General features: G+C 44.2%; 1 protein-coding gene across 2 annotated transcripts in view; it reads left to right on the forward strand.

Annotated features, from left to right (window-relative positions):
* The first annotated feature begins 205 nt into the window (after positions 1-205).
* The window catches only part of VPS26C (VPS26 endosomal protein sorting factor C), a 44,895-nt gene continuing 30,956 nt past the window's right edge, over positions 206-14,144 (forward strand). Inside the window, exons 1-2 of one of the 2 annotated variants that reach the window (XM_010338272.3) lie at positions 6,429-10,300; positions 10,983-11,193. In XM_010338272.3, the coding sequence (XP_010336574.1) occupies positions 11,065-11,193 (129 nt within the window). In that variant the 5' untranslated portion in view covers positions 6,429-10,300; positions 10,983-11,064. Of the gene's footprint in view, positions 519-6,428; positions 10,301-10,982; positions 11,194-14,144 lie in introns of those variants that run through there. The other variant, XM_003927622.4, reaches the window with a different exon arrangement.

Raw genomic sequence — 14,144 nt, forward strand, 5'->3', positions numbered from 1 at the left:
ACCCCTCTGCGCCGCACAGCCTGACGGGAGCCTCATCCTTCCAGGGTTGCCTGTGCCCGGGAGAAGGCCTCAGCCCGGCCACGGCCGCGAGGCACGCTGGGAAAGCCGAGAGGTCCTCCCTCCCTCCGCTAACCCAGACAGAAAAAGAGCGTTTCCGGCGTAAGACTGTCTCTACGGAAAAGGTGGGGCTAGTCTGATCCCGCCTTTCACGCCTGGAGGGGGCGGGGCGAAGGGCGACAGCCTTTCTGCCGGCGCTCAGGCCAGCTCCTGCGCCGGAAGGAGGGAGGCGTGGGGCATTGGCCTTTCCGAGCCGAGGAGTCTGTGCGACTCAGGTGCGAGGTCACGTGAGCCGCAGTCGGTAGAGAGGGAAGGGGCGGGGCCCGGACGGAGGGGCGGGGCGCCCCTCATTTCCCCCGGGGTCACGCGCGGCCGGAAGTTGCGGCTGCTGCGGAGACTTGAAGATGGGGACGGCCCTGGACATCAAGATTAAAAGAGCGAATAAAGTTTATCATGCCGGAGTAAGTGGGGACTGGGGGTGGGGTAGGGGTGGAGGCGGGGTTCGGCGGGTCTGCAGGTTCCCCTGTCTCCATCGCCCTGCGCACATCCCGCTTCCCTGGGCGGGGCGGGGCTGTGCCACCAGGTGTGTCTCTGCCAGGTGGGTGCGTCCCCGGCAGGTGCTTCCCGCGCGGGGCCGTTTGCCCTGCCAGGTGCCCTGAGGGAGGCGCCGCCGCCGCCGCATCTGCGGGACGTGCGGGGCAGGCGCCCGGCATCGGGGCTGCGGCTCTCCCGGTCTGGCCCCTTGCTCACCCAGCGGTGGGCATTGGACCCTCAGGCTTGAGCTGCCGCCGTGAGCGCTGAGGGCAGAGTTGACGCCCAGATTGCCCTTTCCTTCTCTCCTAATGAAGATCTAATGAACGAAAGCTAAAACTAACCTTGGAAGCATAAATACGTACGTCTGGCGGCAGCATATATTAGGTGACAATCACTTTTAACAAAATACTATGACAGTTACTCCTTTTTCTGTTAAAGTAAAATCTTGACTATGCCATTAACAAGTTTGGTGACATTGGCCAGTCAGTCATTTAACCTCCTTGGGCCAAAGTGTCCTTATTTGCAAATGAGGGTGTTGTAAGGTTCCTCTAACTCGGGGAATCTCAATCCTCAATCAGAATCAGTCACCTGGGGAATTTTAAAATGCAGTTGTTCTGGTTTCACTTCCAGCTATACCGGTGATACCTGTGCAGCCAGGGTTGAAATCACAGCTAGCTCCAACACTCTTTCTAATAAAATTGATAGTGGTTGGTCGTATTAATGCAAAGTAGTATCAGAAGGGACAGAATACCAGACGGAAGTCTTGGATGGATGCTGAAAAACTTGGGCAAAAGACAACTAGGAAAGCCTGGTATTTAGCTCAAATGGTCATTCCCTTGATGGCTAATTACAAAGGGGAAAAGCAGGCCGAGCGCAGTGGCTCACACCTGTATTCCCAGCACTTTGGGAGGCCAAGGTGGGCGGATCACCTGAGGTCAGGAGTTCGAGACTAGCCTGGCCAACAAGGCAAAACCCTTCTCTATTAAAAATACAAAAATTAGCTGGGTGTGGTGGTGGACGTGTGTAATCCCAGCTACCCGGGAGGCTGAGGCAGGAAAATAGCTGGAACCCGGGAGGCAGAGGTTGCAGTGAGCCGAGATTGCGCCACTGCACTCCAGCCAGGGTGACAGAGTGAGACCCCATCTCAAAAAAAAAAAAAAAAAAAAAAAAAAAGGGAAAAAAGCTACCTTTATAATGGAGTCATACTGTAACCAGGCACAACAATGAACACCACTTTACCATCACAACTATTGAGACTAACATTCGACACCCCTTGGCCTGATGAACTGAGAGTGTCACAACTCAACCTATGTCGTATTCCTGCCAAAAATGTTTAATCCAATCAGTTAATAGGGAAACAATCAGGCATATCCAAATAGACTAGGGACATTCTGTGAAACAAGCAGCCTGGATCAATGTCAAAAAAAAAAAAAAAAAAAAAGAGATAATTTTTTTAGACTAAAAGACTAAAGGGACATAAGAACCAAATAGAATGCTTAATTTCTGATAAAATATAAATTCGAATATGGACTGTAGCCATTGTGTATTAGTGTTGAATTTCTCCCGTGTAATATTTATATTTTGGTTATGTAGGAGAATATTCCACATGCTGGAGTATTTAGGATCAAAGTGTCTAGCCATAAACTGTGTGTGCACATAGATTCATGCACGTGTGTGTATGGGAGAAAGAAAGTGAATGTGGCAACATATTAACAATTGCTGAATGAAGTTAAAAGCTACCTGGGTCTATTTTGTATTCTTTTTAAAAAATAACAGCTTTATAGAGATAATTCAAAATAAAAAATTTACCCTTTAAAAGTATACAATTCAGTAGTTTTTTAGTGTATTTGCAGAGTTGCACATCCATCACCATGATCTAATTTTAGAACATTTTCATGACCCCAAAAAGAAACCCCGAACCCATTAGCTGTGACTCCTCATTCCCTCTCCTTCCTGACCCCTGGCAATCACAAATCGACTTTGTCTCTGGAGTTGCCTATTCTTGACATTTCCTATAAATGAAATCTTAACAATATGCGGCCTTTTTGACTGACAGGCTTCTTTTACTTCGAGTTGTGTTCAGTGTTCATGCTTGCCACAGCGTGTGTCAGTTTCTCATTTCTTTTATGGTTGAATAATATTCCATTGTATAGATAGATCATATTTTGTTTAACCATTCATCTCTTGATGAACATTGGAGTTATTTCTACCTTTTTGCTATAATAATGTTATGATCTTTCTAGTACAAGCTCTTTTTTTTTTGAGATGGAGTCTTGCTCTATTGGCAGACTGGAGTGCAGTGGTGTTATCTTGGCTCACTGCAACCTCTGCCGCCCAGGTTCAAGTGATTTCCCTGCCTCAGTTTCCTGAGTAGCTGGGACTACAGGCATGTGCCACCATGTTCGGCTAATTTTTTGTATTTTAGTAGAGACAGATTTTACCGTGTTGGCCAGGATTGTCTTGCTCTCCTGATGTTGCGATCCGCCCACCTCGACCTCCCAAAGTGCTGGGATTACAAGTGTGAGCCACAAGTTTTTATGTGAGAGTATGTTTTCATTTCTCTTGGGTATGTACCTAGGAGTAGATTTTCCTCAGCTACTTGAACTTTTTGAAGAGCTGCCGAATTATTTTCCAGTGTCTGCACCACTTCACAGTCTTACCAGCACTGTATAAGGGTTCCAGTTTCTCCACTGCTTTATATTCTTGTAACTGTCGTGGAGCTTGGAAATGTTTCAAGATAAGAATGGGAGGGCAGTGACAGGAAACTATATGCATTTAACTTTAGTATTCATTATTTCATCAACAAGTTAGCACATTCTCTTCAGAAATACTACTCCAGCTGGGATGCTGAGATATTTTCTGTGGTTTAAAGTATGATTCATGAAAAGTCCATTAGAAAAGGTGCAAGCCGTGGAATGGTGAAAGTTGCCCCAGCAGAAGTCATACACGGCCGGGACCACTTCCCGTGGCTGGCAGAGTCTAAGACGGAGTCAGCTCCGTCCCGCTGGTTTACATCTCATGGTGCAAGTATCGGGAACAGAATCTGCAGTTGCTGGCTTCAGGCAGCTTCTCTCAATTTTCAGTCACTTTTTACACTTACATCCATTTTAAAAGGAAACCTTATATGGTGAATATAAAAGAAAAACCAGTATAACTTGTAAATAGATGGTTGCTATATTTTTTAAAGAGGCAAACAGAAAAGAGAAAGTTATTAAACTAATTAATCAATTGACAAAAATCTCTGACACGTGTGCCCATGACTCATGCAGTAGACTCCATGATCTGTGATTCAGGGTAGGTGGAGTAGGCAGCCAGCACTGTCATGGCTGCTTTCCAAGCCCTGTATAGCAGGACCCTTGCTGCCTGTTCCTCAAGGAGGCCTCACTGACCGCAGACAGTGCCTATGTCACGTCTAGTTTGCATTATGGTTATGGGAGAAGCGGCCCTTCTCTCCTACCCTCCTCACCCCCAGCTGGTTGCAAGTGGAGGTGATAGCATACACATTTCCTGTTTTCTCTCCACATCTCCATGTGACAGTAAAGATTCAGTTACCGAAGATTTGACTTATCTATGAGCTTGCCAGAGCACTGTGCCTACAGTTCTCATGGGTTGCTTGAGGTGGCTGCCACCCACTTTAGCCTGATCCTAAGCAGTACTGTCCCAGGCTTGAGGTCATAAGTGATTGTCTTTCAAGTGAAACGTGTTTGTCAGTGTAAGCACATCAAGCAAGCTTATAAAGTTCCAGCAGAGGTTCTGGGGTAGGGTTTGACAGTCAGGCAGTATCACTCTCATTTTTCTAATGAGGAAATGAAGGCTTAGACATGTTGAAAAATTTCATAACCCAGCTAGACAAATTGAAGAACTTCACCACCCAGCTAATGACAGAGTGTGGATGCCAACTTAGATCAGTTCCAGTTCAAAGCATGTCCATTGAACACTATTATTCTGCCTTCCTGGGAGTGGCCATTTTTATGCAAAATACAGGAGTTTGTAATATAGAAATGTTGTTATTCATTTCCTAGGAGTGCTGTGAATAACATTGTGATATTTTAATGAAAAAAGACTGATATGACTTCTACTTTGAATATATGCTGATTCTGTTACTGTGCTTTTCAGTATCTTAGTTGTGGAAGCATTTGAAAATGGCTTGATTCTGTGGACACCAGAGAAACCTAAGTTATACTTGGGTTTAAAATTGACTTTCTTTTCTTTTCTTTTTTTTTTTTTTTTTAAGTAAAAGTGCCAATTGAGAAAATGATTTTTAAAAAACTAGGCTGGGTACAGTGGTTCATGCCTGTAATCCCAGCAGTTTGGGAGGCTAAGGCAGGTGGATCACCTGAGGTCGGGAGTTCAAGACCAGCTTGCCCAATATGGAGAAACCCTGTCTTTCCTAAAAATAAAAAATTAGCTGGGTATGGTGGCACATGCCTGTAATCCCAGCTACTTGGGAGGCTAAGGTGGGAGAATCGCTTGAACGGGGAGGCGGAGGTTGTGGTGAGCCGAGATTGCACCATTGCACTCCAGCCTGGGCAACAAGAGGGGAAGTCTGTCTGAAAAAAAACTAACTAAATAAAAGACAGTTGAAGCATTTAAAAAATATAAACATAATACGTGACATGTTAAAACTGTAACATCCCCACTGGGTGTGGTGGCTCACACCTGTAATTGCAGCACTTTGGAAGGCCAAAGCAGGCAGATCACTTGAGCCAGTAGTTTGAGACCAGCCTGGCCAATATGGTGAAACCCTGTTTCTACTAAAAATACAAAAATTAGCCAGGTGTGGTCCACGTCTGTAATCCCAGCTACTTGGAAGGGTGAGGTATGAGAATCACTTGAACCCAGGAGGCAGAGGTTGTAGTAAGCCAGGATCACACCACTGCACTCCAGCCTGGGCATCAGAGCAAGACTCTGTCTCAAAAAAAAAACAAAAACAAAAACAAAAAAAAACAACCGAAAAACTTAACATGCTATAGAAGGAGGTACAAAGAAAAATCAAGTCTCTTTACTCCTCCAGATCCCCTGTCCTGCCCTTAGATATATCAACTGATGGTTTGTGTACCGTTCCAGACATATGTTCATTTCCTTAATAATGTGCCTTTATCTTGGATACCTTTTCATATCACAACATTTTCATCAGTTACATTCTTTTTTATATTATTTAATCAATCAGCTTCATTCAACCAATGTCTGTTGATCTCCTGAGAGTTATAGGTTAGTAGAGTCAGGCAAATATATAAATGAAAGATGATTAAAAAGATGATCAAGTGCTTGAATAAGAGCATCTGTGGTGTATGAAGGAGCATAAAGTAGGGTATAGTCATTTTGAGGGAAAAGGGAGAAGCTGGGGGGCCCTTCTGGAGCTTCATTGAACCTAGTTTTGAAAACCAAGTGTTAGAATCTAGTTTGAAAATCAAGTGTTAAACTAAGTGCCCACCATGCACTGTTGGTTTCAGTCATGAGGAATAAACAGTGTAAACCTAGTGAACAAGAAATTGCAGACATTTGGGGCGTAATCTGAGTCCTGTAGACCATTTCTTTTACTCGATTGACCAGGTGTTTATAGTTGCTCATCCTCATCTAATCTGACAGCAACACCAATTTTTTAATGTGACTTAGGTTGACTATCTTTAATATTTCTGTTTTCTTAGGGTTTATTCTGTTCTTCTTCTGTTCTTTTTTTTTTTTTTTTATAAGTTGGCTGTTTAGCATATTGAATCGTAAGCCAAAAAAATGCAGACATTTCTGACTAACTACTACTCTAAAGCAGTACTTTGTACCATACTTTTTTTTTGTTTTTAATAGGTGAGTGAATTATTGTAAAGCAAACCCTCATAACCCTACCCAGGTCCTGCTGGAGAGGAGACTGGAAGTAGGATCACTCCACCTAGATTGCAGAAGAAGACACTGCTCCAGAGGACCCTGATGAGGTTTCATGCTTTAGTAACCTCAGGCACTGTGGGGATGTCAGAAGACCCCAAGAGAAATGTTCCACTGCCGTGTCTGAAAATTGTGTCCCACAAGATTAGATTTGATAGTATTTTCTATTCTTGTACAACTTAAAATATCTTCTAATTTCTGTTATGGTTTTTTTGACATGAGTTGTTTAGGAATGTGTGCTTCAATTTCTGTTATAGCAGCAACTCTTGTCACACATAGCTTTATAATAATTCCTAATTTTAATATTTAAATTTTAGAAAATTTCTTACGAACAGAATTAGAAAAAGAGTAACAAAGTGAGATTATGTTGGGATAATGGAATATCAAGTCTAATTGTCAGGAAAAGACAGAAGAACATGGGAATGAAAATCAAAATGGACTAAGGCAGGCGTCCCCAAACTATGGCCCCGGGCCGCATGCGGCCCCGCCCCCCCATACTTTAGGAAGGGGCACCTCTTTCATTGGTGGTCAGTGAGAGGAGCACAATATGTGGCGGCCCTCCAATGGTCTGAGGGACAGTGAACTGGTCCCCTGTGTAAAAAGTTTGGGGACGCCTGGACTAAGGATTTAAATCTAAGACTGAAACTACGAAGCTACTAAGAGAAAACACTGGGGAAATGCTCCAGGACATAGGTCTGGGCAAAGATTTCTTGAGCAATACCTTAAAAGGACAGGCAGCGAAAGCAAAAGTGGACCAATGGAACCACATCAAGCTAAAAAACTTCTACATAGCAAAGAAACAAAGTGAACAGAGTAACAGGTGAATGTTTTCAATAATTTAGCAGTAACTGGCAATAGTTTACAAACACATTTTGTATGTACCTCTATCAAGCACTGATTACCTTCTGTGGTAGTGAATTTGTTCTGTTAGTCCACTCAATTAAAGTATTTGGTTTTGTGTATCTTTGTATTCCTGGGCCTGGCAGTACTTGCCACCTAATAGGTGCTCAAAAACTGTTTATTAAATGATGAGTTGAGGCCTTAAAACATTTAAACAAAATACATAAGACTGATAGTTTTATAAATGCATTGATCAGAAAGGGGAAACTATGGTATTGTAGGGACATTATGGGTTTTGCTTTGTAATTATAAATAATATTCTAGGTATCAATTCTAGACAAATGTTGGTAAGATTTGTTCTGATTTTGACATCCCCAGAGCTACATGTTGGACCCTCCATTACTTGTATTTGCTTTAGGATAGTCATTCTTAAGATCATGATTCAAATAAATTGGGAGTAGAGAGCCCAGAATTTGTAGAAATGTGGTTTTCTCTGTGATTCAGGAATAGAATATAATAGAAAAGTGTCCGGGATTTGATTTCCCAGGGCCTTCATCCCAGTTCCTGTGCCTCAGTGTAAACATAGACCCTTTCTCCAAGCTTGCAGCCTTGTTTTCGAGGCACCTTCTCCCTAAGCATCCTTCCCCTTGGGTAGGAAACTTCTCTTTAACGTATTTTATTAAAATAGAGATGAAATCATGCTATGTTGCCCAGGTTGGTCTCAAGCTCTTGGCCTCAAGCAATCCTTCTGCCTTGGTCTGACAGAGTGTTGGGATTACAGGCATGAGCCACCACACCTGGCCTAAAAACTTGACTTCTGTTTCCAAAGACCCATGTGTGGTATGAGATAATCAGAAATGTGTTAAAAATTCCATAATTCCATACTTCCAGTGAAAGATTAAATTCCCCATGGAAATACCTCACTAATACTGTTTTATTAGGAGGCAGACTAGGATAGCCTTTTCCGTCTCATAGCGTGCTTTAATCCTTCCACATAACTCCTAAGAGATGACGTTTTCCTCTTTCTTGGTTCAGAAGACTGAGACCCAGGGAATTCAGAGACATGTCAGCGGCACCGATAAGAGCAAATATTTGAACTTTTTATTCCTAAATCCGGGATTCAGTGTGCCTCTCCAGGTCTTAATTCTCATCTGTAGGATGGAGATGATACCTACTCAAAGGCTGTGTTTTAAAAATTAAATGAGATAGTGTTTTAAACACTTATTCTAGCTTCCATCACTTAGTGGGGGCCGCAGTAGTAGGAGGTAACATGATGTTTTTTCCACGCTCTGAGGTCTATTTGCCCTTAGAACTGTCCTTTGTCTGCCACAATGCTAGTCACGTTGTTCGTACACCCTCCAAATGGCATAATGAGTGCTTGTCAAATACATGCCCACTGTCTACTTGGAGGAAGGAGGGTCAGTGGCCAAGGAGAACATACAGAGGTGACAGGGCTTTTGGCCCTGAGAGCCAAGGGTAGTTTTGGTATTGCTGCATACTCCCTTGTTTAGTGCAGTAGATGTGTTCTTGATCAAAAAGTTGGACTCAAATGCTTTGTAAATTACTTTATGTCTTAAAACACCGTAGGGGAGTTTATTGATTAGAAAAATCCTATAGTAAATATTTCTGTAGTGTAAATATAATTTATTTGTTTTTATACATTTAGAATGTTTTACATTCTTAAATCCTGGCACATGTACTCATGAAAATGACAGTGTTAAATATTATGGTTGTGAGAAACATAAATAAGAGATTAACCCCCCAGCATAGGTAGATTACAGTGACAAGAAATTTATGTACTGTGGCCTGACTACTGTTACCTTAAGAACCTCTGTACTACCTTGAATTGGCCTGCCTATTATTTCTTATTAAAAACGAAAAGGAGAAACCCTATACATAAGAGCTTATTATGAACAAAAATTGCAAAGCTAAAATGGTGCTTTGTTTTTTTCAAAAAAAAAAAAAAAAGCTTAAGTATTCTACTTTATCTTGCTGGATCCTTAGTAAATAATCAGTTATAGTGAACGTTATAAGGACTCAGCGTATAAAAATTTAGATATTTGAGCTAGGAGAGATCTTAAGATAATTTTGGGAGGTATGAACCTTTTTGGAATGTCGTCATCTAAACTTTAAGTAGGTCTCTTCTTCTGCAGATAACCTAATACTCCTGAAAAAGCTTGTCTGCTAAATCATAACCTATACTCTTATATAACGCATAAGAAGCATTTTCGGAATTGTCCGAGATTGTCCGAAAACTGGGATGGGATAAAAAGTGTTCATGTAGTTCTTCACTTGGTGTTTGTTGCCGCAGATCTTGTACCGGCCTGGGCCTGAGCATTGGTAAAGCCTGCTTGACCACCACGGGGTGTTTCCATACTGAACAGGTCTCAGCCTGTCTTGCACATCCTTCAATCCCTGCACGCTGCTTGCTAGATCAACCTTAGCCAAGGCGGTGGGCTTTTCCTCTGCCTAGTCCGCAGTGCAGGGCCCCTCCCTTATGTCATCTATGTGCCTACACCTCTGCTGTTAACAAATGCCCGCGAGAGGAAGGAAAAAGGAGGAAGCTTTATTTTCCAAGTAACAGTATGTAGACTGAAGACACGTAGCTTCCGGGAAAACGAAAGCACTTAAGCCTGGGGTCCCCACTGCACGATCATCAGGTTCGGGGGTCCCGTGGAATGTCTGGCGCATGCGCAGAGGTAACACACGTAACACTGCGTGTTCGTTTTGGTTTTAACATTAAAAAGGTGGAATGCAGTTCTGTATGTCTAAAGGTGAACGGCAGGGCACGGAGACGCTTTGTGCGCAGTCTCTGTGAGCCGGATGGAACCGGCCTGGGAACTGCAGCGCGGATCAGGAAATGATGCTGGCAGCCGCCTCCTGCGCAATCTGTGCTGCTGCCCGACCCCAGGGCGGGGCCCGGCGCCAGGGTCGGCGGCGCTCACTGAAGTCAGCCACGCTGAAGTCGTTGGGCAACGTTTTCCTAGAACGGGTTTGTGTCTGACTGCAGGCAGATCTCATGGCGGTTAACCTCGTAGTGTGAACGACTTAGGGTTATGTGAGCAACCCTTCCCCCTGCTATGGCCGCTTAGTCTCTCTGTGAGGATCTCGTCTCTACCACACACTGTCCAGCTGGGACCATGTGTGGCACAGCGCAGGCTGGTGGGCGCCGCAGGCAGGTGGGCGCTGCGAGGAGCTTCACCGTCCCCTGCCTCGCGGCCCCGCTCCGCGCTTGGTGCTCTACCCGGAGTCAGTAGAGCCCCGTTGTTTTGTCTGGACTCGGTTTCCAATCCATTTAATGCCGATCTTCCTTTCTGCTGGCCCCAGCTGTCCCCTGTCCTGGGAAGTCGTGGCTGCCGCTGCCCTTGCCGCCCTTTGTCCCTGTCCTCCCACGCCTCTGGCGCCCTCGCTCCCGATTCCTTTCCCTCCTCTCCAGTTCTCTCTTCCACCCATGTTCGGGGCTGACCATTAGCAGGGCAGGGTCCCGAAAAGCTGGAAGGGGATACCAGTTTGCCATTTGCTTTCCACTTTCGTTTCAACTGCACTGGAGTTTGTGGCACCCTAATGCTCCCCGTTTACTACGTTCCTTTTTTCATCAGGTGGTTGTTACACAGACACACAGCACTTTTACTGCATGTGGCTACACCCCCACCCCAACCCAGTTACTTTTCTAGGTTTCAGCTTCTGTTCAGAAAACAGACTAACTTGTTAGCCATCGGCCGTGTGGGCTGACCTGCGTCCCCTCCCCGAGAGCACATGGGCCCAACGCCTCGGAAGAGCGGGGTCCAACATCATCTGTGGACAGGGGCTTGCCCACCAGAAGCCGCTACGGCCAAAGCTCAGAGGGAAACCTTGCCTGTTTGCCTGTCCAGAGCTCACGGAGAGGTCAGTTAACCTTAGATCCTCATCCTTTTTTATTTTAGGCAGCTGCAATTCCTCTTTTTACATATATTTGCTTGCTTTTTTTTTTTTTTTTGAGACAGAGCCTTGCTGTGTCACCCAAGACTGGAGTGCAGTAGTATAGTGCGATCTCGGCTCACTGCAGCCTCCATCTCCCAGGCTCAAGCGATTCTCCTGCCTCAGGCTCCTGAGTAGCTGGGATTACAGGCACGTGCCACCACGCTCGGCTAATTTTTTATTTGTAGAAACGCCGTTTCCGCATGTTACCCAGGCTGGCCTCAAACATGTCGGCCCAAGCGATCTGGTCTCAGCCTCCCAACCGCTATCCCAACTCCATGTTTGCATTTTTAAATTATAGCATGGTAAAAAAATTTATTGCCACGAATAAAAGAAAAAAGAGTACGTCCTTCCGCGTATTTTTCGTACAAACACAAGTATGTAAAGATGAATTTTTTGTAAAATACCTCTTAGTGTCTTCTAACTCGTCCACACAGAACACTTTATGGACGTGTTTATGTGGTGAGCAGTCATGAAGAAGACTGCCCGGGCTTTTTGCTGTCTGTAAAGGAGAGCTTGTGCTGTCGCATGTTGGCAGAAAAAAATTCAGGCTCAGAGAAACAGTGCTTTTTCCAAGGTGATAGAAAATATATTTTACCTTTCATCTGGTAAGTTACAAACGGTTGTTTCCTCATAAATAGGTCAATAAAGTGAACATTTCTTAGGATAAAGATTTTCCAAAAAAGCAATGAAACCATTTTATTAAATAAAGTCTTACATAAAATTCTAATATGTCAATTTTAATAATACATATTAAAATGCTTTATTTTATAAACAGATAAAAGCATAGCTGTTCTACTTTAAGTGAGAATATGCATTTCCTCCTTGCCTTCCCTGACTCTTGCTCACATCCCAAAGTGGCTGCCGAGGTGTCTTCACAGGTCTGGGCCTGGTGGTTCTCTTGTAAAGTCCAGAGCCAATAAGATTGAAGCTATTTCATGCCAACCCATTTAATTTGGTCTTAGGTCAAAGCTTACAGGCTCTCTTAGCTTTCAGATGTAATGCTGTGCCTAGGGCCAGGCACGGTGGCTTATGCCTGTAATCCCAGTACTTTAGGAGGCCGAGGCAGGTGGATCACCTGAGGTCAGGAGTTCGAGATCAGCCTGGCCAGTATGATGAAACCCCATCTCTACTAAAAATACAAAAATTAGCTGAGTGTGTTGGCCGGCACCTGTAAACTCAGCTACTCAGGAGGCTGAAGCAGGAGAATCATTTCAATCTGGGAGGCGAAGGTTACAGTGAGCCAAGATCATGCCATTGCACTCCAGCTTCCATCTCAGGGGGAAAAAAAATGCATTGCATAGAATAAGGCTTTAAATATTTTGCATATATTTGCCGGAGCACTGAAACCAAAAAGGTACAGACCCACCAGTTTACTGACTATCCTTGGATAGTTTCTGCCACTTTCCTCCTTGAGAATATACTCAGCTGGGGTTCTTGGACTAGTCTCAGCAAAGCTGGTGGGCTCTGGAGACCTTCACTGTTGCCCTACTTACTCGTCCTGGAAACTTGAGCTAGGAAGGGCAAAATGAGATTGTGGCCCTTTTGCTCCTGGTAGGAATCTGGGCTTTGTCAAGCTGTCCTGACCCTGGATTACTGATGCTCAGACAGAATTTACCTCTGGGTAGCCATGAGGGTTACACCTGCCCTCTGTGCTCCGATCTGGTGGGAGGGCTCTGGTGGCAGGTGGCATTGGCTCACGTGCTTTCCAGTGATGGCTGAGTTCCCTTCAACCTCACTGCCATCCCCCTACCATCCTCACTACCATCCCCTCACTAGATACATGACAGTATCTTATTTACATGTATGCTTTTACTGTCACATACCAGGCATGATATCAGCCCAAAGTTAGCTCTTCCTTTGTTTTAGCAGAAAGAATTATTTAAGACGGTTTCTCTAAAACCCAGATCTTCATCCTTGGGAAAGGAGCAGAAGTCCTGTCCGTCGAAAATGAGGAGCTGGTGGGCAGAAATCTTGTTCTTCATCAGGAAAAAAAATACACTTTTTCTAATTAAAAAAAAATACAGTTGTGATAGTTCGTATGTTTCAGATTAAAAAAAAACATTTTGTAAATTGAAAATGCATATTTTTACTTGCTAAGAAAATACAGCTAATACAAAAGACTGTCTACTGTCCCATGAACAATGCCCAGAATTAACCACATGACATTCTCTGCCTTTCATAGTAGTTTCATAGGGCAGCCTTAGGTGAACTGTCCCCGGATCCCACCCTGGATTAACCTGAAGCAGAGACCCTGCTCTGTGCTGCTTAATTAACACATGATCTGCCCTACAGTGTTCTTTTGCTGAATTCTTTCTTTCTTTCTTTTTCTTTCTTTCTTTCTTTCTTTCCTTCCTTCCTTCCTTCCTTCCTTCCTTCCTTCTTTCCTTCTTTCCTTCTTTCCTTCTTTTCTTTCTTTTCTTTCTTTCTTTCTTTCTTTCTTTCTTTCTTTCTTTTCTTTTCTTTTCTTTTCTTTTCTTTTCTTTTCTTTCTTCTTTCTCTTTCTTTCTTTTTTCCAAGGCAGAGTTTCGCCCTTGTCACCCAGTCTGGAGTGCAATGTCTTGGCTCACTGCAATCTCCGCCTCCCAGGTTCAGCCTCCCAAGTAGCTAGGATTACAGGTGCCCTCCACCACGCCTGGCTAATTTTTGTATTTTTAATAGAGACAGGGTTTCACCATGTTGGCCAAGCTGGTCTTGAACTCCTGACCTCAGGTGATTCACCTGCCCAGCCTCCCAAAGTGCTGGGATTACAGGCATGAGCCACCGTTCCCGGCCTGAGCTCACTCTTTCTTTACTTATTTTAGAGATGGGGTCTTGCGCTGTTACGCAGGTTGGAGCCCAGTGGCACAATCATAGCTCACTGCAGCCACAAACCTCTG

Source organism: Saimiri boliviensis, chromosome 18, assembly GCF_048565385.1.
Source record: "Saimiri boliviensis isolate mSaiBol1 chromosome 18, mSaiBol1.pri, whole genome shotgun sequence".
In the NCBI taxonomy this organism is placed as follows: Eukaryota; Metazoa; Chordata; class Mammalia; order Primates; family Cebidae; genus Saimiri; species Saimiri boliviensis.